Here is a 24,186-nt window from a genome sequence, read left to right on the forward strand (position 1 = left end):
AAGCTATCTGCCTCATTCCCCAACAGGAAAAGATCTCTGCCTCAGAATCTCTCTAGAACATTATCAGTGCCCCTTTTGGAACACAGAGCAGATTCTAAGTCGAATTCTAATTCTTTGGGTACATTTGTTGTCTATCTATTCTTCTGGTCTGCATGTTTGCTGAGGTCAGGGCCTACGTCTGCTTCGCCTTATTTCAACCGCTCGCTCACTCACGTGTCGAGCACTGTCTCTGAGCAGGGCCCAGTGCTAGGTGGGTACAGGGGGCACAACCATGAACAACGAACATACCACCCCTGCCTCAAGAAGCTCATAGTTTAGTTGTGAGGAGACAGAAAAAGAAGCAGGCGTTGGGCTTCCCCACAGTGTTGACCTTGAGGTATGACACAGAACCGCTAGTTGAATACGGGAATGACTTCCTTCACTCCTCAGAGCCTCCCATGTAGCCATGTAGTCAGACCCCCAACCCTCAACCCCACTCTCCTTCACCACCCTGCCAGGCCCAGGGTCACAGAACTAAGGACCTCTCCGTCACCCCACACCACCATCAACATGGGAGAGCAGAGTAGTTGAAGTTGTGACTCTGTCCGGATATCCCTTTTTTCCCTGTTGTGTTCCACCCAGTATACCTCACAGTACCTTTCGGATGAGTTAGTCAAATCCAGTGGCTACTTACTGAGCGCCTACTATGTGCTTAGTGACCCTCGAATCTAATCCCATGTCGTGTCTATGCCTCTTCTGTTGTGTCTAGCAGAGCACCATATTGAGGATAAAAAAGAACCACTGTGTGTATGTGGTGATGTCTAGGTATAGACAGTGAGGGCTGTGGTTTTTGATGATAATTTAATCACTACCTACAATTTGCCAGGCCTAATGCCAAGGTGCTTTACGTGTATTATCTCTTTAAATTCTCACAAGCCCATAAAGTAGGTAGTCCATGATAAGGCAAGACAAGTGGAAACTCCAAGGAGATGAGTAAATCTCCCTCAGGTCAGACACCAAGAAAGTTGCTGAGCTGGGATTCAGACCCAGGTGGGCCTGACGGCGAGTGTGTGGTCTTTGCACTGTGTCACCCGGCAGGCCTTGGGGTCCAGGGAAGGCTTCATAAAGGAGGTGAGACTCAACGGAGATGGACCTTGACAGATAGGGAGGGTTGGGCAAGGGAGAGAGGCATTTGCTCTGGTGGTGATGAGGGTAGGGACTGTGGGAAGATCGGCCTGAGAAAGTGAGAGCAAGGTGTGTGGGGGGGGGGAGGGAGATGGAGGGAGAAAGGGGAAGGGGAAGTGCCAGGAGGCAGGCCCAGGGGGCTGGGGGTGGGCTGGCTTGGTGTGACTGCTGGGCCGCCTGGGGCCATTGGTTGGGCTTCCTGAAGACTCCGGCCTGGCCCTGAGGTTGCACCTATCCTGGGCAGCAGATGACTGTGTGTGTGGCTGTGTGTAAAGCTGAATGAGTGACCAGGGCCTCAGGTTTCCCCTCTGAATGAAGAGGCCTGCCCTTGTCACTGAGGGAAGAAGCTGCTTTGAGAAGATCTCCATCAGTAATGCGAGTCAACTCAGAGACAGAACTGACAGGATCTAGTCTGAATAGAAGAGGAGTGGATCCACACATGGTGACTAATAATTCAGGACAAGACTCTGAGGGTAAAGTGACACCTTGGTCACCCAGAAGTCATCTTCCAGAGCACTGCTGAATGGAAGGTGGGCCTAGAAGGCCCTCAGGCAGGCAAAATAGAGGACAGCAAGTCTGCGGGTGAAAACCCAGGCCCTTTGCTCACAGGAGAGTGGCTCTCTGGTAATCTGCTGGCTTTGCTCTGGACTCTGTGGTATCAGGCTTGGTTATCTGGTTTCCTAGCCTCTGGCAGAAACTGCTTATTAGAAAGAAGTGAGACTGTCCGGATCACCTGCTCTGACAAGCGGAGTGACAGCTGATGGCCTGACAGGGGAGGGGACAAGAGCAGATAGATGGACACAGAGGGCATCTGGCCTTCCCAGAAGGGGTGTGGAGCAAGGCCGCAGGTGGTTACAGTACCTAGGACAGGGCTGGTGGCCTTTGGGAGTGGCCAGTGGCATTGGTAGGACAGGAGCCAGCCTGGGAAGTCCGGAGTCCTCACAGTGGGGGTGACATGCCCCTCAGTACAGGGTAGAAACCAGGTGGGTTCAAGAGACGAAGCTCGGGCGCCTGGGTGGCTCAGTTGGTTAAGCGTCTGCCTTTGGCTCAGGTCATGATCCCAGAGTCCCAGGATTGAGCCCCACCTTGGACTTCCAGCTCCATGGGGAGTCTGCTTCTCTCTTGACCTTCTCCCCTCTCATGCTCTCTCTCACTCTCTCTCTCAAAGAAAGAAAGAAAGAAAAGAAAGAGATGAAGCTCAGGGACTCCTGGGTGACTCAGTCGTTAAGCGTCTGCCTTCAGCTCAGGTCATGATCCCAGGGTCCTGGGATCAAGTCCCGCATTGGGCTCCCTGCTCAGTGGGGAGCCTGCTTCTTCCTCTCCCACTCCTCTTGCTTGTGTTCCCTGTCTTGATGTCTCTCTCTCTCTCTGTGTCAAATAAATAAATAAAATCTTTTAAAAAAGAGAGAGAGAGAGGAAGCTCAGAATTTGAGATGTTTGAGAGGGGTTCAGAGTGTTTTACTTAGAATTATAAAATGTCTATTTTTATGATTTATAAATTAGTCACAGAATTTAGAAAACTACTCAAAATAGAAAATATTTTGTCCCTTCATGGGACTAGTCTTCAGTTACCTGGAAATTTTGCTGTGATGTTTTTCTTTTCTCCCCCACTAATGATCCCAGATAGATAATAATGGTTAAAAAGTATGGAAAACTTTCTTTTTCAGTAAGTTCATTGAAAACTTCTGTGTGAGACACTGTTCCTAGAGCAAGCACTAATTCATTTAATGCCTGCAGGAACCCTAGGTGGTAGTACTATCATTGCCCCCCTCGTAGAGGTGAAGAAATCACACCACAGGCTTCAACTGTGTAGCTTACCATGGGAACAAGCCACGACTGAACCAGGCTGGCTGGACCTGGAAGTCTCCCTGTTGACCACGGTGCACCATGACTAATTCCTTTAAAGCAGTGGTTCTCAGACTCACCAGGAGGGCTGGCTAAAGCACAGGAGCTGGGCCCCATATCCAGAGTTTCTGACTCAGTAAGTCTGGAGCGGGGGAGGGGTTGCCGGTCTGTGGACCACACTTTGAGAACCAAATCCTTTCACTCACTGAGATTTTACCAGTCACATACTGACCATGCCAAAGAGTCACTGGCAGGCAGAACCCTCGTTTTGCAGATGAAGGCCGTGTAAGTCGCATGCCCATGATCACACAGTTAAGTCCTTCCTTCCTTCCCTCTGTCATTTACTCAGGCACTCAGTGATTGAACAAAGGGACACTTTTTTTTTTTTTTAAAGATTTTTTTAAAAATTTATTTGTCAAAGAGAGATAGCACGCACAAGCAGGGAGAAAGGCAGAGGGAGAGGGAGAAGCAGGCTCCCCGCTGAGCAGAGAGCCCGATGCGAGACTCGATCCCAGGACCCTGGGATCATGACCTGAGCCAAAGGCAGACACTTCACCCACTGAGCCACCCAGGCATCCCAGCAAAGGGACACTTCGCACCAGGCCTTATGCTGCCTTCAAATTGAGCGGTGGTCAGCCTTGCCTACCTCTAAGAATCATCTGGGGGGAGCTCTTACAAATCCTAGTGCCCAGACTTCCCTCCCAGACCAATTAAATCAGAGACCAGGGGCAAGGGGGTGATTCAGGCATCTGTATGTTCGGAGTCCCCTGGGGGATTTCAGTCTGCCACCAAGGTTGGCACCATTGTGTCAGGAAAGCCCTGGGGATGTGATGATCTCCAGCACAGCACATGCCCTGGAAGGACCGGAAGATCTCCCTGGGGAGACACAGCAGTCCCTGGAAAGCAGAGGCAGGAGCCCCACATCCTCATGGCCGCCTGTGGCCGGTGTATGGTTGTGGGGGAGCTACACTGGGCTTTGGTCCTCTTAGGCCATGCTTACCAGCCTTTTCTCAGAGAAAGTCATGCTGTTTACAGGACCCAGTGGGCTCACAAGACTGGCCAGGGTGGCAGGCCTGGGGGTGTCCAGCCCCCCTTTGCTGGACACTGGTTAGGTGACAGTTCTGTTCCAGGCCTTCCCTCCCTCCCCACCCCACCCTTTTTTTTTTCCTGGAGAGGATAAGACAGACCAACTTCCTTTTTTCTCCAGAGCTGACAGCTTCTGAGACAGCCTCAAAATGCTTGTCTTTTGGCTCCTTCCCACCTGCCCCTAGCTCCCATTTCAGCCTCTTGCAAGCCCGGGGGCGGGGGGGGGGGCGGTAGTGGGGGTGGGGTGGGGTTGGCCCCTGCCCCGGTCTGGGCATCCAATGGTCCTACCCAGAGAGCAGGGCCAGGCTTTCCCTTGATAAGGAGCACTGGCTTTTTACCGGCAGCCCTTGCTCATTGGCCAGACACCCACGATTTCCTCTGCAGGGCCAAGACCCACCCAGCACACCCTCCCCTGTGCCTGCGCAGTCTCCAGCCGTGGGGGGTGAGGGGGATGTGCAGGGAGAAGGCCGTTGATTCCGTGCATGTCCCCAGTGTATTTCCGGTGAAGCAGCCACTGCGGGCCTCACACAGATCGTGCGGGTCTCTGTTCCTGCCGGACTTTTCCAGGATGGCTGCGTGGCTGCTGATGGGGCACAGCGTGCAGCGGGCCCCATGTACTGGATTGGATGTGACGTTAGTGGCTTTCTTGGCCTCTGCCGCAGTAATTAGATGGCTGGGGTGAGCTTATGATTTGTGTGTTCTCAAGAGTGCTGTGCTGTGATTGAGTGTTCATGCATGATGGGGTGTGTGTGTGTGTGTGTGTGTGTGTGCGCGTGAACGCGCATGTGCTTGTCTTAATCCTGGCCTGTGGGCCGGGGGCTGCAGGTCTCAAATTCCTCTGCTATTTTTAGGGGCCATATCAGCTCAGCTGTCCAGGAGCCCGGGTGTGTGTCAGGAGGAAAGTCCCACCCTCCCTGTCCCTTGCCCCTAACCCTCCAACACCGCCTAACCACCCCCCTACCACCACCCCACCGGTGCCCTCACTCTCAGCGCCTCCTCTTCCCCTTCCACACACACTGTGTGACCCTCTCCATCCTGGCCTACCTGGTCCCGGCAGTCCTGGAGGCCACTCGCTCTCTGGGACAGCCTGTAGCCAGGGTTGGGCAGCTCTGCTGGGGGAGGGGAGGGGCCTGGGGGGAGGGAGGGGAACAGGGGCGGGGCTGCGGCCAGTGCTATTTTGAGCAGCTAACGGAGCAGCATCAGAGAGGAGACTCCTTGCTCCTGGTTGCTCCAGGCCAGGCCATGCGGGTGAGTGTCCCTCTGACCCCCCCACCCCGGAAATGTCCCAGGCTCCTCAGGCGGGTTCCTCATTTCCGAAAGGAGGGGCCTTTCTGTTATTTCCCTAGATGTGGCTGAAGGAGGTGGGGGGGGGGTTGATGACTTAGGGCCCCTCTCTGAGCTTCTCTGTAGGGAGGGAATCTTCCAGCTCAGGCAGCCTCCCACCACCTCAGAGGCAAGGCCTTCCTGGCCCTGACTCATGACTTTGGGAGTTTGGGCGGGGGGCACCATTTTCTAAACCTAGGGGACAGCATCAGCTTGCCCACGGGCTGTGACACGCCTTCCCCACAGACCATTAGCGCTTGAGGTCTACATTCCTTGGGGTGCTATTTTCTTCTGGGGCCTGGGACCCCAGTACCTCCTGGACCTTGGGAAGTCTTCTTCCTGCTTTGTGTTCCTGCCAGTGTGGCCCTCCACCCTTCATCCTCCCGGTAGACAAGAGAAAGGTAGTAGAGAGGGGTGGTCCCTCGGGTTGTCAGGGGGTACTCAGCATAGCCTCCTGCATTTCTGTGGCTCCGACACTCGGAAGGGGCACAGATGGCATCTCGGGGATGCCCTGTCTGTAGATCTCCTTTTCTGCCGAGATTACTCCAGAGGAGTAAGTTCCTTAAAAAAGCAAGTGAGGAGACATAGCTGCCTCCCCGTGGTTCCGTTTACCCCCACGCCACCCCCTCCCAGCCACTGAGGGTCAGGTTTTCGGTCGTGTCAGCAGTTGGCAGCATGTGGGCTGGCCCAGCGCGGAGGTCTACGGAGAGGCTGAGACGTGCCTAAGACGAGCATTTGTCTCTCCCCATGCCCGGTCCCAGCCACAGAACTGGCACCAGTGCTGAGGTGTGTGGGGGTGTAGCTGGGGGTGGGGCCAGGGAGATGCCTCACCCCGCAAGTTGGGTGCTTCCTGGTCGGGCCTTCTCCCCACCCCACCCCATCGGGGGCCCCGGGGCCACCAGCACTAGGTCGAAGATTGAGGGGCGTGCATGGTGATGGTGAGACAGATGGCAAAGGGCCTGGCAGACGGGCAGTGAGGGTCCCCAGGGGAGGGAGGGAGGCCTCCAGCAGGTCCAGCCGTTGGAGGAGGAACCCCGGGCCTGTCTGCAAGTGCAGTGGCAGCAGGAAGCCATTCCAGTGCACCTGCTTCCTCCGGGCAAGCCTGGCCCACGGTGAAGGCGGGCTCTCGGCTGCTTTCTCTTCCGCCCGGTGCTGGGGGAGGGCTCTCCCCTGGAGGCTGGACTGAAGGGGCCAGGGCAGCCCTGCCAAGCTCTCGTCCCCGTCCTCCTCTGGCTGGCAGCAAGGCCTTCAGGCCACTCCCTGCAGACACAGCTCTGTGCAAAGCCTATTCGGGTCATGGTGGAAGAGCAGGTCATCTCTGGAAGCCTTTGCTTTCTTTCTCTCCAAGCTGTTATTCTGGCTGATGACATCATGGAAGTTCGGCAGTGCAGGTGGACCGAGGGAGGCGGGGGCAGGGCCTGCTTCCCCCCCTTCCAGTGAGCCCAGGAGGTTCTTGCTGGAGGACAGGCCTGGGTGTGAGTTCTGATCCGCCACTTGCTGCTCTGCGGCCTCGGCCAGGTCATTTCTGATCCCTTTTGCTCATTTGTAAAGTGGGACTGTTGTGGGGATTGGATGAGATCATGCGTGCAGAGAACACAGCACGGTGCCTGACACTTAGGACAGGCTCAGCAAAGGTTAGCTGTCACTGCAGTTCTTTCTCCCCTCTGCCTCATCCCCCGATCCGATCCCTAGATAAGAAGATGCTTGGGTGGGGCTGGCAGGGAAAGGGTCTCCTGGGAGCTACTCTCTGCTGCTCAGAACGGGAAGGGAGAGGGAGGAGGGTTCCATGTCTCTTTCTCCTCTAAATGTGCTCCAGAGTTGGTAGAGGGAAGAGGGGCCAAGTTCTAGGTTACAGACAGCAGGATCTCCTCTTTCTCTTCCCACTTCCCTTGGGATCTCCTGGTGTACAGATATCTGCAGGGACGCTGGAATCTCGATGCATTTTTCCCCAGCATGGGAATTCCATGCTCGTGGGGAGCCTGGTGGGTGGAAAGCTTCTCCTAGGGGCATTTGTGCCCCCATTCCCTCTTGTGAGGGGCACAGAGAATGGGAAGGTAAGGGGGGCGGCTGCTTGCTCGTCCCTGCAGAGGCTAAAATGCAGCCTGGTCCAGCCCCCTGAGTGCTGGAAGCCTTCCCAGGCTGAGCATCGATGGGTCCCCGAGCACATTTCTTGGATGTCTCCTCTTGGAGAACAAATGCTCTCAGCTATTATCTCCTCTGCTTTTTCTTTTTTATGGACTATTTAGCCCTCTTTACAATAGAAATAAGCAGTAAGTAACAAATACATAACAAAATAAATACCAAATGTCTCTGTTGTGTCTAATTTACACAATTTACAAGATGACGATGATCACTGTTTGCACGCTATTTCTGTCCTAGTTTCTTTGTTTGATATTATCTTAGGTGGAGTTTTCCCCACAGTGACGGTGGTCACACATTTGTTAGTTTAAATGGTGACATAACAATGCATGGGTCCAAGTACCATAGCTCACCTATCCCTTCCCTAATGCTAGGATTTGGGTGGTTTCCAGGTTGGGGCTCCTACATAGAGTGCATCTTGAAAAGTCTCTCTGTGGGTTTGTGGGTTTTTTCTTTCTCTGCCTTGCTTTAAATCAGCTCATTGCTTAGACATTCCTGAAGATGGGATGGCTAGAGCCAAAGGGTGATGCATTTTATGGCTCCTGTTCCTTCCCAAAGAGCTACTCAGCAATTTCAGAGTGTCCCCGCCCTCCCCTCCCACCCCGTGGCATCGAGTGTACTAGTTATTGTTGCTAAGTTTAGAGCATGTCCCTCCCTTGTGTTCCCCTCATCCCTGGGAATCAGGATTGGCAAATGTTATTCTCCTCAGTTTACAGTTGGGGGAAGAGACCAGATGGGAATGAGACGTTTGCCGAAGAACCCCCGTTGCCACACTGTCATGCGGCAAACGTGTATTTATTAAGTGCCCCCAGGATGATGGGTAACATCGTGTCCTGCCCACAAGGAAACCACAGTCCAGGAAACGCTGTGGACACACAGACACCTCACGCCCTGAATCCCAGTGTGGCTGCTGGCTAGCTCTGGGGCCCTCAGTGAGGCCCTTACCCTCTAGAAAGTGGGTTTTTGGGAGGATGAAGTAAGGAGGTGGTGTGAAGGGCCCGCCGCTGTGCCTGGCTCATTGCAGGTGTTCAGTGAGCACTGGTCTCTCTTCCCTTCCCTCAAGAGAAGAGGCGAGACGGACGCCTGAGTGGCACAGTTGGTTAAGCGTCTGACTCTTGGTTTCTCAGCTCAGGTCCCGATCTCAGAGTCATGATTTCAAGCCCCACATTAAGCTCCCCACTCAGGGCGGAGTCTGCTTGTTTCTCTCTCCCTCCACCCCTCCCCCAACACTCTCTATCTCTCTAACATAAATAAATCTTTCTTTAAAAAAGGGAGACAAGGCCAAAAGTACCTGAGAGGGTGGTCGGAGAGGGGGTCGGAGCCTCCGAGGGGCAGGATTGTGGTGGGGTCTCCCTTTGCAAGTCTAGAAATTATCCAGGCACATTGAACACTAGCAAATGCCTCACTGTCACTCCATGCCTCAGCTGGACCCAGACCTCTGGAGACCTCCTGAACGCTGACAGTAACACAGTAGGTTAACCAGAGTTGGCTCCTAAAGTTGACTCAGCCCCTCTGACCTGGCCTGGCCCTGCAGAAGAGGTAGGCCTCTAAGGGAGCTCTGCAGTCAGAGTGACTTGGGTTCAAATCCTAGCTCTACCACTTAATAGCTTTGAGGCCTCATCTCATTCCGAGTCTTTTTCCTCATGAGTAAGATGAGAAGAACAATAAATCCTATGTCGTGAGGCTGTTGTAAGACTTACAGTTCAAAGTATGTGTTAAATACTTTTACAGGGCCCATCACCTTATAGATGTTCCATATTCAGTCATGAAGGAGGTTGTCAGAAACGGCTGAAATCCCTAGAGGGAGCAGGTCAGGAAGGAAAGACCCGGGCCCCCTCGCTGCACAGAGCCATTTGTGCCCAGCTCTGGAAGTGACCACCGTGACTGCGGTGAAGACATTGCCACCATCTTTGGGGCTGAGTTCCTCACCTCTTCTGTGTTGGCGTGTGCGATAGGTTATTCTGCGTCCTAAGCAAATCTTTGAAATCTTTAAAAGCCAGTGATAACGAAGAGAGGAGAAAGAGCCAGGCGATTCCTCACAAAAGCCAGAGAGAGAATTCCCTTCAGGGAGAACCCTGTATTTGCATTCAGAGCGGAATTCCTCAGAAAGAGCTGGGACAGAGTGTCAGGCCCAGGTGTGAACGGCCTGGTGTCCTCACCGCCTGGGATGCAGGGGCTCCTCCCTGCACGCACAGGAGATCAAAGACCAGATGAATTAAATAATTAAACAAAGTCTCGTGTATGAACAGGATAAGAAAATAGACAAGTCAATAAAGCACGTTAAAAATAATTCTCTGATTTTTCACCAGTCATTCATCAGAAAGCAGTAATTAGAATGAACCTGTTCTTAAACTCCACTGAACTGAACAGATTCTTTGGACGAAACCGCTCCCTGGGAAGAGGCTGATTCTGCCTGTTGCTTCCCTGGAGCACCCATTCTCATTTCTCACCCATCAATGGGGCGGCTTTACCGTTCTCCAGACCTCCTGCCCCTGGAGGGTAGTGATGTATGGCAGGTAGAAGGCAAAGAAGGTGAAGAGTCCTGGAGAAGCTTTGCTAATACCTTCACGGGCATGTACCTCGGGTTATTGCAATGGAGGGCTAGAGTGCCTCTCCCTACCAGACCCCTGGTGTGCAGACCTGGAAAGGACTTTAGCCATTATCTACCCTAGTCCATCCCCTAATTCTACAGACAGGCCCAGAGAGGTGAGCTGGCTTATTCAAGGACACACAGCTTCCAAGGGCAGGAAGTTCCATGGTCTGTACCCCACCTTGCCGTCTCTTTCCTCCAGTGTTTATTCGCTGTTCCTCCTCTGATATCTGGGCTTTGCCATCTGTCCCCCCCTCCCCCATTCCTCCCGCCTGTTCCCTGTTGCCCAAGGTGTTTGTCCCAGCAGGTCGTGGCCTTTAGGAAGACTCGGATTCCCTGAGCCACCCTGCCCACCCCTGCGTCTGCTCTGACCCTGGGTGCAGGCTTCCTTCGGCGCCATGGCCTTTTCATCAAGGTTCGCCTTCTGGGAGCAAAAGGAAAGTTGGGTCTCAGAATCCTTGTGCTTTTCCTATGTGCTTGGCATGGTGTGTGCAGGCAGGAGTCTGGCTTGTGGGCAATAGAGCTCTGGGAGCTAGATATGGCCTAGCGCATGTGTGTGTACCAGGGGGCTGGGGAGAATGACCGGGGCGGGGCGCGATAACTCACTCTTCTCTTTGGATGGGCTTCTGCGCTGAGTCATGTTCTTTCTCTGAGCTCCACCTCTGGTAGGCTGAGCTGCCTTTTGTCCCACTGGTGCCCATCTAAGTTAACCCCTCCACACCCTTCCCTCCCCACTGCTGCTCTGGCTCACCCCTGGGAACGTGGTTTGCTGTGGAGGGGCCGCTGGGAACGGCCTCGGCTCAGAGGCCTCTGGAACTGTGTCTCTCCGAGTCTGGGGACTGTGGTGGGTAAGAAGGACAGGAGCCAAGAGTCTGGAGCCAGGCCAGCTGTCTGCCTGGGTTCCAGAGGGTGATTCAGGCGGCAGCCCTGGGCATGCCTTTGTGTGGTGCGCAGTCCCCAGCTGGGCAATGACCTATGACAGACAGAGCCCTTGGTTGGGGGGGGCGGGGGGGGCCAGTGAGTCAGCCTCAGGCTAAATCCAGAGCTGAGCTCAGAGCCCTGCCTGGTGTCCCAGACATTTCGGGGGGCGGCCAGTGTTGCCCCCAGCGCTCCTCCACTGGGTGGGACGCTTGGGGTCCCCAGCTCGCATTCCCAGAGGGAGGACAGAATTGGAGCGGGTGAGGGACGCGGAGTGGACTTGGAATCTGGGCCATCCCTGAGCCTGAGCTAACAGCACTGCGTGCAGTCATGAGCAAGTCTGTGTGGTTTGTGAGACTTGACGTTTCTCTGACCTCTGTGCTCAGGAGCTAATGCATGGTGTGACCCCTGGGGGTGTGGGGGGGACGTGGGGGGTGTGAGTGATGGACATTGGTGGGGGGCAGCAGGCGCAGACCTGGACTCTGCCACCCCTCCTCATTCCCTCTCCCGCCCTTCCCTTCCCTTTATCTGCCCCAATCTAAGGCAGTAGACCCCACTCCAAGGAATAATTGCCATTTTCCCTGTGGCCGTAACAGTGTGAACTAACTTTGAAGCTTCAGCCAGTTGAAAATAGATTTATAGATAAGACACGGCTTTAAAACTTCAGCGGCCATCCTGCTGGTCAGTGCCCTAGGCGCTGCTAATCAGAGCTCAAATGTAGCAAAGGACCCTGGTGACAAATGGAGAGTGTCCCCTGCCCCACCACCACCAGGTGGATAATTAATGTGATTCTGGACGAGTTATCAAGGATCTTTTCCACTAGGAATCAAGGACTCCTGCCAGGACACCCACCCCCACCCACCCCCACCGTTCCGGGAAAGAAAGGCATGCTGAAGATGGCCAGCACTTCTCCCAGACCTGCCTTTTCCCCATCGTCCCAAGTGACTGGGGAAAGAAGAGAAACGAAATCCACTAGGACCATCTGAGCTTTTGGAGGGAGAGATGCTAGTGCAGGGCGGGCAGAGAGCTCATTCAGACTGAGGCCTGGCCCCTCTAGGTCTGTCCCTAGCCAATCTCAGTACTGAAGGGACCATCAGAGTACCCACCGTGTCTCTTCTTTTTCCAGATACAGCATGGTGGCTGCCGTTTTCCCAACTCGGCTCCTCTCCTCTGACATAGGCCAGCTAGCGCATAGGCTGAGCACAGCCCCCCTGGCCGGAGCAGCCAGAGGGCATCTTTCCTTCCTCTACACTGTGCCCCTAACCTCGGGGTTCCCTCCCTTGGCTGCATAGTTGACAGTTTTGTGGGTCTGGAGTTGGCAAAATGTCTGGCCTCCTGAATCTTCGCCTATGTCTCCTGTCCTGCCTCCAGATGGAGCTCTGTCTGTCTGGAGCTGTCTGGCTGGGAAGGTGTTTGGGCTCCGGGCTGGGGGGTGTCACAGGGACCTCAAAGCCAGTTGGAGCCAGCCTGGGAGCAGTCTCCTCCCAGCAGGGCCCCCGCACTGGGGTCATTCCCTCCTCCTTAGTCACTAGGTCAGGGGACTCTTGTTCAGACCACCCCTTGTCTGAGCCAGGAATGACTCTTGTCATTTAGTATGAGTTGAGTGATCTGGATCTTTCCGTCCACCCCGTAACCAAGGCCATGACGGCACTCTCTTTAAACAGCCCAAGTGGGACACGTGACTGGGGACTGAGGCCAGGGTTCCCCCACCCCCTGCAACCGTGGAGACTACTCACTCTTGAAGTTGTCACTGGACAGTTTGGACTCCAGCGCAGGCTGTCAGTCACTCATGTCCTTCACCCCAGTACTCCTGAATACACGGGACCTCTGCCTCCTAGGGAGGGGGTCTCCTTGGAGGTTTGCCTCCTGTGCTTTTGATGCTCAGCTTCCCCGCCCTGCCCTGCGAGTGACTTCTTTGTCTGCTCCCCCAGGTTAAAGAGGAGGACAAAACCCTGCCGAAGCCTGGCCCTCCTGGCAAGGAGGAAGGGGCTGTAAGTGCTTCTCTGAGCCCCCCCAACCCCCGCCTCCTGTGTGCGTGTCCCCGGGTGGGTGTGCCCGCCTGCCCTGGCCTCCTCCACGAGGCAGCTCCCAGGATCAGTTAGGCCCGGCGGGGTGCCCTGTCTGGGGTGGCCAGAGGGAATGCCACTGACAAGGAAGAAAGTGCAGCATGTGTGATGCCAACTTGGGGTGCATGGAGGACATAGGAACCCCGAGGGGCTTTGGAGACCTCCTCCGACCCCCTTTCTTTTGTTTTTACCTTTAGTTCTTGCTTCCTGAACCCTTGGGGGGGTGCCGGAGAGGCCTAGGTGTGCGAACTCTGAGATCGGGGAGCACCAAATGAGAGCTCAGCTGTTGGGACTCTTCGTCCCGCTCTGGGCAGCACAAGACCAGCCTGGGGAGGGATTTCACTGCAGCTGTTCTCTCTCTTCCCGAGACCCCATCAGCTGCTTGGCACGGGTGACCCAGAGGCAGGTTTCAGCTGCCCAGGGCCCCCCGATTCTCCCCCAGGTCATTTGGCCTTGAGATAGAGACCCTGGACTCATTTCAGGCAAGAGAGGGGAGAGATGGTTCCAGAATAGCCGGGTCTGAAGATGTGGAGTTAGGAGAGGACCGCAGCTGGCTCAGGGGGTGGGAGTGTGGGGGGGCTCTGGGCCAGAGCCGGGTCACAAAGCAGCTCCGTGCTTCGTCACCCTGGGTGGTGCCTGTCCCAGCTGCCCCGCTTCCTTGGATGGAGGTTGGATCAAACCTTGTGGCTTCCAACTGATCTATAGTTAACCCCGCAGGGCGAGCTTGTGATTTCAAAGGAGAAGTGTTTGAGATACGTGTGTGGGAGGGGCCTTGGAGTATCCAGGTCATTTATGAAAAATCACACATGAAGTACCCTCAGGACTTCCTGGCACAGGGTAAACCCTGCACGAGTGCCAGCGGTTACCATCATTGTCACTGCCATCTTTGGCTGGGGGGATGGGAGGAAAGCCAGAAGAGGAGGAGGAAGGGGTAGGAGCTGGCAGCTGGGGCCAGGAGCCAGCTCCACAGGGCCCTGGCATGCCGCAGTGCACTCCTGGTCCAAGAGGTTGAGGGAGAGGCACCTTCCAGCCCTCCTCTCCCCACCCCTGCAACAGGGCCACAAGCGGCTGAGGTGACTTGGCTCAGCTCTGCTCAGGATGTGGGGCAGCCTCTCTCTGTGGCAGTCAGAGGGCTGCCCGCCCTGAGCGTCTTCCCGCATCCCAGCAGAGATGATAGCCAGACTTGCAGGGCCCAGAGCCCAGGGGCACCCTAGAACCAAGGTCGTTGTTTTGGGGAACAGGGACTCAAGCATGACCCCTGAGTGGCAGGGCTCTGCCTGACCAGCAAGGAGCCCCCCCGGGGGTTGACCATGCTCACCAAGCCAATGGGGCTGGCTTTGCAGAAAACTCTGCCCTGCTATTAGCCAGCCTGGCTTTCCCCAGTGGCTGTCCCTTGGGACTGCAGACGTTTGCCAACAGTGTTGGGGGAAGGGTGGGTGCATCGGGCAGTGTGTGCCAGCATACGCCCGTCGGGTGCCCAGAGGCTGGCTGAGCCAGGGCCCCAGCTCTAGGGCAGGGTGATCTATGGCCACTTCAGTGTGACCCTCCATGGGCCCCAGCTGCCTCCTCTTCGTCCTGTCATTCTGTACACGTACTCTGGGAGCTGGGAGGCCTCCAGGCCTGGGGAGGTTTGCAGGAGGAAAACTGCAGAAAGCAGGCCGGGGTGGAAGCTTCTCGGGCCTGCACTGGTCTCCGCAGCCACTGCAAGTGCAGGTGAGCCGTGGACAATGGCCACGAACCAGAGGAGCAGGAGGAGCTCAGCCCATCCTGGGGCCAGGAATTGCCCCCTGAGCGCTGTTTTTGCTGGGATGGGTAGGTTTGGGGTCTGACTGCCCAGAAAGCACAGTGATAGACTGGGGACCAGAGGCAGGAGGCCCCAGAATGAGACCTAGGATTGATGGTGGGAATTGGTGGTCTGGCCTCTCCGTGCTCTCTCTGCTGTGTTTGGGCTCACCTGGGCTGGGGCTTGGTTGCTGCCCTGACGTAGACCAGTGAGTCTGGGACAGAGCAGGGGCCTCTGGGCACTCTGCTGGCATCTCATGGCCCTGTGCTAAGGCTCGAGGGTAGACAGCAGGTGACAGCAGTACCTGCTTGTGCTTTGTGTGAGAGAGAAGCCAAACTCATAGGTGCAGTTGTACCATCTGGAAGATGGACTGAGGGCTTCCTGGTGAGAGCTTCTTTGAGCTCTGGATGGATGGAAGGTCTATTCCAGGACAAGGCCTGAAGTCGCACCTCTCCCTTCCTCTGCACGGGGTGGGCAGGGACACAAAGGCTGATGCTAATGTCTGCCTGTATTTGTGTGACCAGCCAGAGGGCAGCTCCAAGGACAGCAGTGGCCCATCTAGGAGTCCTCAGCCTTCCACCAGCCCTGTACCCTCAGAGACCTCCCAGAGAGCCAAGAGCCCTGCACCCACACTCGCCATGAATGGCCCAGGGGCTGCCTCTGCAGAAGGCCCAAGCGAGGAGGCCCAGGGCCTGTCCCGGAAGAGAGTGGCAAATGCGGTTAGGAAGGTGGTGAGCAAGGTGCTGCCTGGCGAGGAGCCTGGGAGTGCCAAGGAGCCTTCAAGTAGAGGGGTCCGATCCCCGGAGCACCCAGCTCGAGGCAAGAGGGGAGAGAAGGCGGCACCCGGTCCCAAGCCACCACCTCCCCCGCCTCCTCCGCCTCCCCCTGCCCCACCTAAGCCTGACACAAAGAAGGAGGCAGCCAAGGACGAGCTCTCCGTGGGCCTACGGAGCCTGATGTCTCGGGGCAAGGGCAAGGACCACAAGCCCCGTGGCAGGCAGTCTCCAGGGAAAGGGGACAAGCCCTCCAGCCAGGAGCCAGGCTCCCCAGCCAAAACCGAAATCCCAGAGAAGCAGAGTTCCCCAGCCCCACCAGGAGAGCTGGTGGTCCCAGTCTCCACCGGCCCGAAGTCGAACCTCCCTGGATTGCCGCCCTCCAAGTCACCGGCCCTTGACGTGCAACAGGAGGTACCCCAGTGTGTCACTAACCTCCCATGCGCCCGACCACCCTTGCGGGAGGGCCAGGCACGCTCACAGCCAGCCTTCCCACACCTCATCAACACACCCACGCGGCTGAGACGCTGGGCCCGGCCAGGTGCCCGTGGAGGGGCTGCATGGCTTTCCTCAGCCACATGCCAGAGCCCACGGCGGCCTCTGCTCTGGGATGGGCCCCGCTAACCAGCATGCCGCTATTCCTCGACCCTCTTGCATGGGATCAGGGCCTGTTACCAGGCTGCATGGTGTTGACTAGGGGCTCTGGATCCCAAGCAGAGGTTCAAAGTCTTATCAGGTCAGCACTAGGGTAGGAAGAGAATTTCTGGAGTCGGGTGACCTGTGTTCACCTCCCCAGCTGCTCACCCTGTGTGGGAGCTCAGCAGGGTCCCATCACTCAACCTTCATCTGCCAAGGAGGGACGGGACAGGTCTCCAGTCCCTTCTCCGAAGCCCCTGGAGCCAGAAGTGTTTGGGAAGTTAGTGATTTTTGTATTTTAGAAAATCCTACATAATGAGCAGCAACCTGTAACCCTCATAAATATTTTCACAGGAAAAATCTATGACTGTTCACTCAGCAGGGAGCCAGACTACAAACAGGTTTTGCCACCAAAATAGTGAAGAAGAAAAAAAATATTTTGTTGGGGTGAGAGGGAGCTTTTGGATTTTGGAATTGCAAGCAAGGGATAACCCCAGGTCGGAAGGGTTGCTGTGAAGATGAGGAATGGTACACTGCTATGAGCCCAGTCCCTGGCATGGTGGGTGCCCACAGATGGTGGCATAGATAGCAATGCTCTTAGTGGTGGTTTTAATGCCATCATTGCCATCACTACCTTCTTCAAGCCTGGCCCGCAGTTCCCTCTGGCAGCAGGATTCCTGAGCCCTATGCCTGGGTAGCAAATGGGCACAGTGGGCCCACTTTGGATCCGAGGCCCCATTTGTCCACAAAGTACCCTCTCAGTGGGACAGGAGGCTGAGAGGCAGAAGGGAGGACCTTGGAAGGTGATGCCTACATGGCTGATCCTTTGGTCAGGGACAGTTCTCTCCAAACTTCCCTATTTTGTAGAGCCTTCTGAGGCCTCATGAGGTTTGGCAGGGGAGGAGTCAAGTTTCGCCACTGTTTCTCCTAGGCTGTTTCGTGCTCTTCTGGCAGGAAGCGCAGGGTGGGGGGCGTGGGGGGTCGGGCACAGCCTAGAGGTCCTCCCTGACTGCTTCCTCCTGGAATTCCTCCTAGAACCTGCCTTGTTCCCTACCCCATTCTTCCTGGGTTTCACAGAACTTAGAGAAGAGCAGGAGACAGCCTTCCCAGCCCTGCTGGCCTCCTTGGAATCAGGGAAGTCACCTCCTGGCACCCCAGAGTTGGCAGGAGCGTTTTGGCCTGATGGGCAGGCCATGAGGGAAATTGTCAGCCCCTGAGTAGAACTTATAAGTAGCCAGAGAGTGTCATGTGCCTGTTCCCGGGCCTGGCTGCCCTCCCTCTGGCTCCCTGTCCCTCTCACTAGGGTGGAATTGGGGGCTGAGGTGGGCCCTGACCTGGAGTTCACCCACCTGCCACCTGGGCCAGGGGAAGGAGCCAGAGGGTATATTGGGGAATAGGGCCATCCTGGTGCTGAAGTTGTTAGGACTGTGAAAAGGAAGAACCCCAGACTTTCCAGGCACCTGTTCTTTTTTTTCCTCATCTGACAGTCTAAAAACTCAAGTTGTTGCCTGGCTTGCCCCCCTGACCCTACCCCACTTGCCCACTGGGCCCCAGCAGCTTCCTAGGCTACAAGCTTGGCATGCTGTGCCCTACTTGGCCCCCACCCCAGGCCAGGACTAACGGTGGTTTAACCCCTAGGCCGGAGCTGCCCCTGAGGTCCAGCTGACCCCCGCAGAGGAGGCCCAGCAGCGCCTTGAGAGGATCTTCACAGCTTCTGTAATGGCACCTCTCGTGTATGGTTCCCCAGGCCCTGGTGCTCCTCTGTGCCGAGGCTGGCAGCCAGACTGTGGGTGTCGGGGGGGGGTGTTGGGGGGAGCATCTGATTATGGAAGGATGGCTCCGTGGCAGCCTAGGGGCCCTCATGTGGCCTTCTCACCTGAAGAAATAAGAGAAGGGCTCTCTAGAGAGTCTGAGTGGTGAGGCCTGTTCCTCGAGGGGACCCAGAGCCCTGTGCCCATGAAAGGGGACAGCCAAGGGGATCCCTCTTGGCTGAGGATCCAGCCTCTTCCTCCGGCCCCATCCTCTTGCCCTGGAGGCTGTGGCTTGGTGCCAGGGCCTGGTGGCTGGTGAGGCAGGGAGCTCATGCTCCCCTCTTTTGATGCACTGGCTCTCCAGGCCCATTTGGGGCCTCTTAACTCCTTGCTTATTCCTTATAGGCAAGGCCCAAGGCCTGGCTGACTTCACTTCCTCTTCAGAAAGGTCTTTAAGTAAACAAACAGAGACAGGTGAAGTCCGGCCCCAGGGTCTGCCCACAGTCCCTTGGTTCATGGGCAGGTGGCCCCGGTGGGACGGTGCCTCTGCTTGCCATGGGACAGTGTGCCTACCTGCGAGTGGGGCAAGGGTACAATGGGGGATTGAGGAAGAGGTCCTAGACTTGGGGCTGCTAGTGTTCTTGTTCTGAGACTTGTTCTGTGGCGTTCTGCGCAGGGGTGGCAGCCCTGAAGGACAGCCTTGGTACTGGGTGTGGCACCTTTGTTTGTGTTTGGAGGACAGGGACAGCCCTGTTCTGGGGTCTGCTGGCTCCAGGGGACCACTTATCTCCAGGGCACTGGCTGATCTGGAGATAAGGCCAGAGCCACCCAAGGGGCCCAGGCCCTGGGTGTGGGGAGGTAGCCTGGCCTGACAAGCTCATAAAAGAGCCTAGTTCAGGGCGCACTGGACATCCCACCCAGGGGAGACTGTGGCCTGAGGCAGAGTGACATACTCCTGCCCAGGCCACAGTGAGTGACTTAGCAGAACGTCTTCTCCGAGACTTCTGATGGTAACAGCTATCTTCGCCAGGCTGGGCCTCTCCTTCCGGGTCTGGTCCCTCCTGGACTGGGCACAGTTCACCTGCCCAGGCCAGCTTCCCATCCTGGCCCCTGAACTCTTCCAACCTCCACCCTGCACCCTGGGCAGCCAGAGAGAGCCCACCCACATGATCCAGAGTGCTTGCTGAAGGGGACATGCCAACGGTCTGCTTGTCTTCACCCCTCTTTCTCTCTCTCTCTCTCTCTTCTTTGCTTGCTGCTGTCAGCTGGACCCTGAGGCCGCCTCTCCTGCCCACAGCCAGGTAGGGTGCTCCTGCCCCCCTCAGGAGCCCTCCACTTCCTCCAGCGACCACCCGCCACCCCTGGCCTGTACCTGGGCTGGCGTCTGTGCTCGGGCCTCGTGCTGGAGTGTAAGGCCTCTTTCCCCTTCTGGCTCCCACCCAGTGTCTGGGGGGTGGGGGGTGGGGTATCCTTGGAGGAGGCGATGCCCAAAGTTTGAGATGGGGCAGTTCTATGTCAGGCCCCTGGGGAGCATCTAGACGGGATGTCACCACTCAAGTCTGGCCTTGTGGCACATGGTTTTTAACCACTGGAGCCCAAGAGCCTAGCAAGAGTGTTGGTTTCTAGGGGTTTCAATTCTGCTCACTTCTGGCTAGAGAAAGCAAAGAGGCTGAGCCCCTCCCACCTCCTACCCGCAGTCCCAGTGAGGATGTGGCGTGCTGTGGCTCCACCTGCTGGCCAGTCTGGGAAATGTAGTTTTGAATTCATTCTAAAGGATTAAGGCCCCACCCGACCCTTTGACGTCCACCTAGTTTGTCGGGTTCCGAACACCATAAAACGTTTCCATTCGAGACAAAGGTTTTCACCTATATCATGTGATTTGAAAAAAAATGAATAAAACATTGTGATTTTTTTTTACAAAGTCACATTTCTTCAAATAATAAAGAATTAGCTTTTCCTTTTTTTAAAATGTTTTCATTTAACAATTTAAAATGTTGCTGGCCCCATAGCAGTCTTCCTGTTTGAAGGGTGGTTTCACTGGCCATGATTCCCAGAGCCAGGGGTCCCGTGTAGTCCAGGCTGCTCTCTCTTGAACACAGAAGCGCCATCAGCAAGGGAGAGGGGTTTACGTGAAGCCAGGACCCAACCCGGGAGTAGAACCCGACCTCTTTTTCTTTCAGCTCCAAGAAATGTGACAAAGAAAAGACTTATTATGTTTCCTTGTCCTTCCCCATCCCTCACCCAGGAGCTCAGTGACACAAAGCAGTGTCTGCGCCTCAGTCTCACGTCTCCTCTCAGAGACTGACTGTGGCTCACAGCCACTCCACTGCCCATCCGCATGGCACGCAAGCCTTTCCCTTGTCCTTCCCAGCCTCCTCCCCCCACGTATGGGGCCGTGCTATTTCATGCCCTTGCATGGCCTTCGCCTGTCCTTCTGAGGAGGCACGAGGCAGGAGTGGAAAGGCTGGCATGTGCCTCCAGGGGCGCATCCTCTGAAGGGAAGGCCAGGCCGAGGCTAGGATTCAGGACCCGCAGCTCGTGTTGCAATACAGCAGACACTTCTTTCCTCGGGGCTTGAGGAAGCAAGCACCCTTTCCCAGCTTAGTGAAGGAGGGCCTGTTGGTGGGCTGAAGGCAGAAGCTGGGCATGAGAGGTCACAGTAGCAGTGGGCGGTGGCCCAGGGGGTGGTGTGCGGGCTCAGGACACCAACCCTACAGGCTCCACAGGGAAGTGGGGAAGAGGGTAGCCGAAGGTGGCACCTGGTTTGCTTTTTTGTGGTCTGTGTCTTCCGGGCTCGCGTTCGGAGTGTCCCCGTCCTTCTAGACTCTCAAGGCTAGCATGGTCCCTGACTCTGTGTCCTTGTCCTCAGGGCTCCTCAGGACCACACCCCATCCCCTGGCTTCCCCACCTTCTTCCTCTGACACCTCCGATGTCCCGTTCTGTTTCTGCCCCCCAACTGTTCCTCTTACCCAGATGCTCCTCCAGAAGCACTTCCCTTCCCATGTCTGCTCTCTCCTGCTCTCCTGACTCTGTTTTCCAGAACAAGGACTGACTTTTTATCCCCCTACCCCCATAGGTGAAGACAGAAGAGCAGATTGCCGCTGAGGAGGCCTGGTATGAGACAGAGAAGGTGTGGCTGGTCCATAAGGATGGCTTCTCGATGGGTGAGTCTGGAGCTGCCCAGGGAACAGAACGCCCGGGTGGGCCTCTCAGTTTTCAGGGCCGGGTGTGCCTTCTGGGTCTGGTGAGGCCTGGGTGATGAGTGAGGAGAGCCCCATGATAGGGCGGGGAGGAGGCAAGACCCCAGAGGGCCCAGAGAGGGTGGCAGAGGTCCCCAGGCTTGTGTCTGACTGTCTGTCCCCGCTCTGCAGGCAGTCAGCTCAAATCTGAGGAGCTCAGCTTGCCAGAAGGGAAGGTGCGCGTGAAGCTGGACCATGACGGTGCCATCTTGGATGTCGATGAGGATGATGTGGAGAAGGTTTGCGGGTGGAGGGCACAGGAAGGGGTCTGGGCAGGACGGGCCTGTCCACTGGCGGTGCAGGCAGGTTCTGCGTCTTCAGTATCTGCCTGCCTGTCCTGTCACACAGGCTAATGCTCCCTCCTGTGACCGTCTGGAAGACCTGGCTTCGCTGGTCTACCTCAATGAGTCCAGCGTCCTCCACACGCTGCGCCAGCGCTATGGTGCGAGCCTGCTGCACACGTATGCTGGCCCCAGCCTGCTCGTCCTCAGCCCCCGGGGGGCCCCCGCCGTGTACTCCGAGAAGGTGCGGCTACCGAGGCTACCATTGCTGCCTCACCAACCCATCCATGTCCTACCTACCCCACCTTCCCTAGCTCCGTGCCTTCCCCTTGGCGTCCCACTGGGCTCCTGCCCGCTCTCACAGTTGACCTGGCAAAAGAGGAGTCATTTCAGGGTGGGGGGACATGAGGCCCTCTCCCTACAGAGGACATGAGGCCCTCTCCCTCTCCAACAGAGGCCAGAATTGGGCTAGAATCTGCATTTCCACGCATGGCCTTAGCCTCAGAGTCCCTCAGCCCCCTGGCAGTAAAAGGCCCAGAAAGGCGGACCTTGGGAGTGAAGAGTATCTGAGTGGGACCTGCTAAGAGCCTTACCCCTTCCCTCCACCCCCCTCCCACCCAAGGTGATGCACATGTTCAAGGGGTGTCGGCGAGAGGACATGGCACCCCACATCTACGCCGTCGCCCAGACCGCGTACAGGGCCATGCTGATGAGCCGCCAGGACCAGTCTGTCATCCTCCTGGGCGCCAGTGGCAGCGGCAAGACCACCAGCTGCCAGCATCTGGTGCAGTACCTGGCCACCATCGCAGGCACCAGCGGGAACAAGGTGTTTTCCGGTGAGACAGGACACCTGGAAAACCTGAGAGGGGCTGGGGTTGGAAGCGCCTCATAGGTGCCATCTTTTTTCCTCCCTGGCTTCTCTGTGTCCCCCAAACCCCCTCGGTCCCCGGGCAGCCAGTGTAACACTGAGCCTCTCTATGCTGGGGGAATAGGCCTGGGCTGGGCCTCTGGAGGCTTTCCTGATGGCCCCGGGCCTGTCTTCTGCAGTGGAGAAGTGGCAGGCTCTGTACAGCCTCCTGGAAGCCTTTGGGAATAGCCCCACCATCATGAACGGCAATGCCACCCGCTTCTCCCAGATCCTCTCCCTGGACTTCGACCAAGCCGGCCAGGTGGCCTCAGCCTCCATCCAGGTGAGGGACCTTCAGGGTGATAAGAGATCGGCCTGGACTCAGGGCATAGAAACCAGTCTCTCTCCTGCACCTCATTTTCCAGGGATTCTACCCCACGAAAATGGACCCTGGCTCTCAGGGCTGGTTTGCTCCACTCTGGGCATTCACCCTTCTGCCCTCAGTGTCTTTTGTCCCCCCAGCCTTCTGCCCCACACACCTCTGGCCCTGAGTGGGGCATGCCTCAGTGTCCTGCCCACTCTTGGGGTTGGCTGCACCCTACTCCTGGGCCCTGGCCCTGTGCTAAGGGGCTTCTCTCTGGCTATTTTCACCCAGGTTAAGACTGGCTTGTCAGTAAAGTAAGGTCCAGCCAAGGCTGACCCCCTACCAGGCTAAATGAAACATCTCACCACGAAGTGCCCAGTTCCCTAAGAAGACTGTTCCCCAGGGGCCTGGGCAGGGCAGCAGGGCCCCTCCGGGAGCTGGGCCTGCCTTCTTCCAAGCCTTGGGGGAGCTATCCTCTGGTGGAGGGTCAGCTGCCGCTGCTTCTTCCCAGGGGCCCTATTCTTTCTGGTGTGGGGTAGGAGGGGCTTGACGGGGCTCCACTCCCTTCGCCCATACCCTCCCATGCTGTGCTATAGACAATGCTTCTGGAGAAGCTGCGCGTGGCTCGACGCCCAACTGGTGAGGCCACGTTCAATGTCTTCTACTACCTGCTCGCCTGTGGGGATGGCACCCTCAGGTGAGATGGGGCCAAGGAAACGGGGCCAGGGGTGGGGTGGTGCCCTGGACTCCAGCTCACTCATGGCTCCTGGATCTTGTCACCTGGTTGCATCCCATCCCATCTGTTTACTATATGCTTGCCACACATGAGGTCCGAGCTAAGGGGAGCTACCCCACGGGAGTTCCTGAGCCCTGGCCACAGAATTCAGTGTTCCCGGAGCCTTGCTAGGACCTCTGTGGCCCCCAAAACCAGGTCTGCAGGAAAGCACAGCAAGGCACGGGTGGTCAGGGACTCGCCTGTAGTCACCCAGCTAGTGTGGGGCTGAGCAGTTGTTGGGTCCACACCAGAGCCGAAAGCCCGGCCTTTTTCAGCGCCCTCCAGCCTGGCCCTCCCTGCCGTCTAGGCTGGTTGTCTGCTGGGCTCTTCCCTTTCGACGCTCAGACTTGCTGTCTTTATTCTGCGGAAAAAGGATAAAAGGATAAAAGCAGCTCCGGAACATTATCCTCCTTAGGTCTTCTTGTCGCTGAGAGCCTGGTCTCTGTCCTGTTTGGACTCATGCTGCAGGCAGATTCCTTGCTCTCTTTCAGGGGTCTGGCTGGACACTCTCACCAGCGCATCTCTGGTGACCTGGCCTAGGGAGCCCAGTGCTCTGACCAGGCGTCCAGGCCAGTTAGGGAAGGTGGCGGCCTCTGGCCTGACAGT

General features: G+C 56.6%; 1 protein-coding gene across 5 annotated transcripts in view; it reads left to right on the top strand.

Moving 5' to 3' along the window:
- The window catches only part of MYO18A (myosin XVIIIA), a 94,622-nt gene that overhangs the window by 27,470 nt on the left and 42,966 nt on the right, over positions 1–24,186 (top strand). For all 5 annotated transcript variants that reach the window (XM_080826223.1, XM_080826226.1, XM_080826225.1 and 2 more), the window contains exons 3-8: positions 21,151–21,238; positions 21,446–21,552; positions 21,662–21,838; positions 22,217–22,430; positions 22,642–22,784; positions 23,402–23,502. In XM_080826223.1, coding sequence (XP_080682349.1) covers positions 21,151–21,238; positions 21,446–21,552; positions 21,662–21,838; positions 22,217–22,430; positions 22,642–22,784; positions 23,402–23,502 — 830 coding nt within the window. The remainder of the gene's footprint in view (positions 1–21,150; positions 21,239–21,445; positions 21,553–21,661; positions 21,839–22,216; positions 22,431–22,641; positions 22,785–23,401; positions 23,503–24,186) is intronic.

Source organism: Martes martes (genome assembly GCF_963455335.1).
Source record: "Martes martes genome assembly, chromosome: 16".
NCBI lineage: Eukaryota > Metazoa > Chordata > Mammalia > Carnivora > Mustelidae > Martes > Martes martes.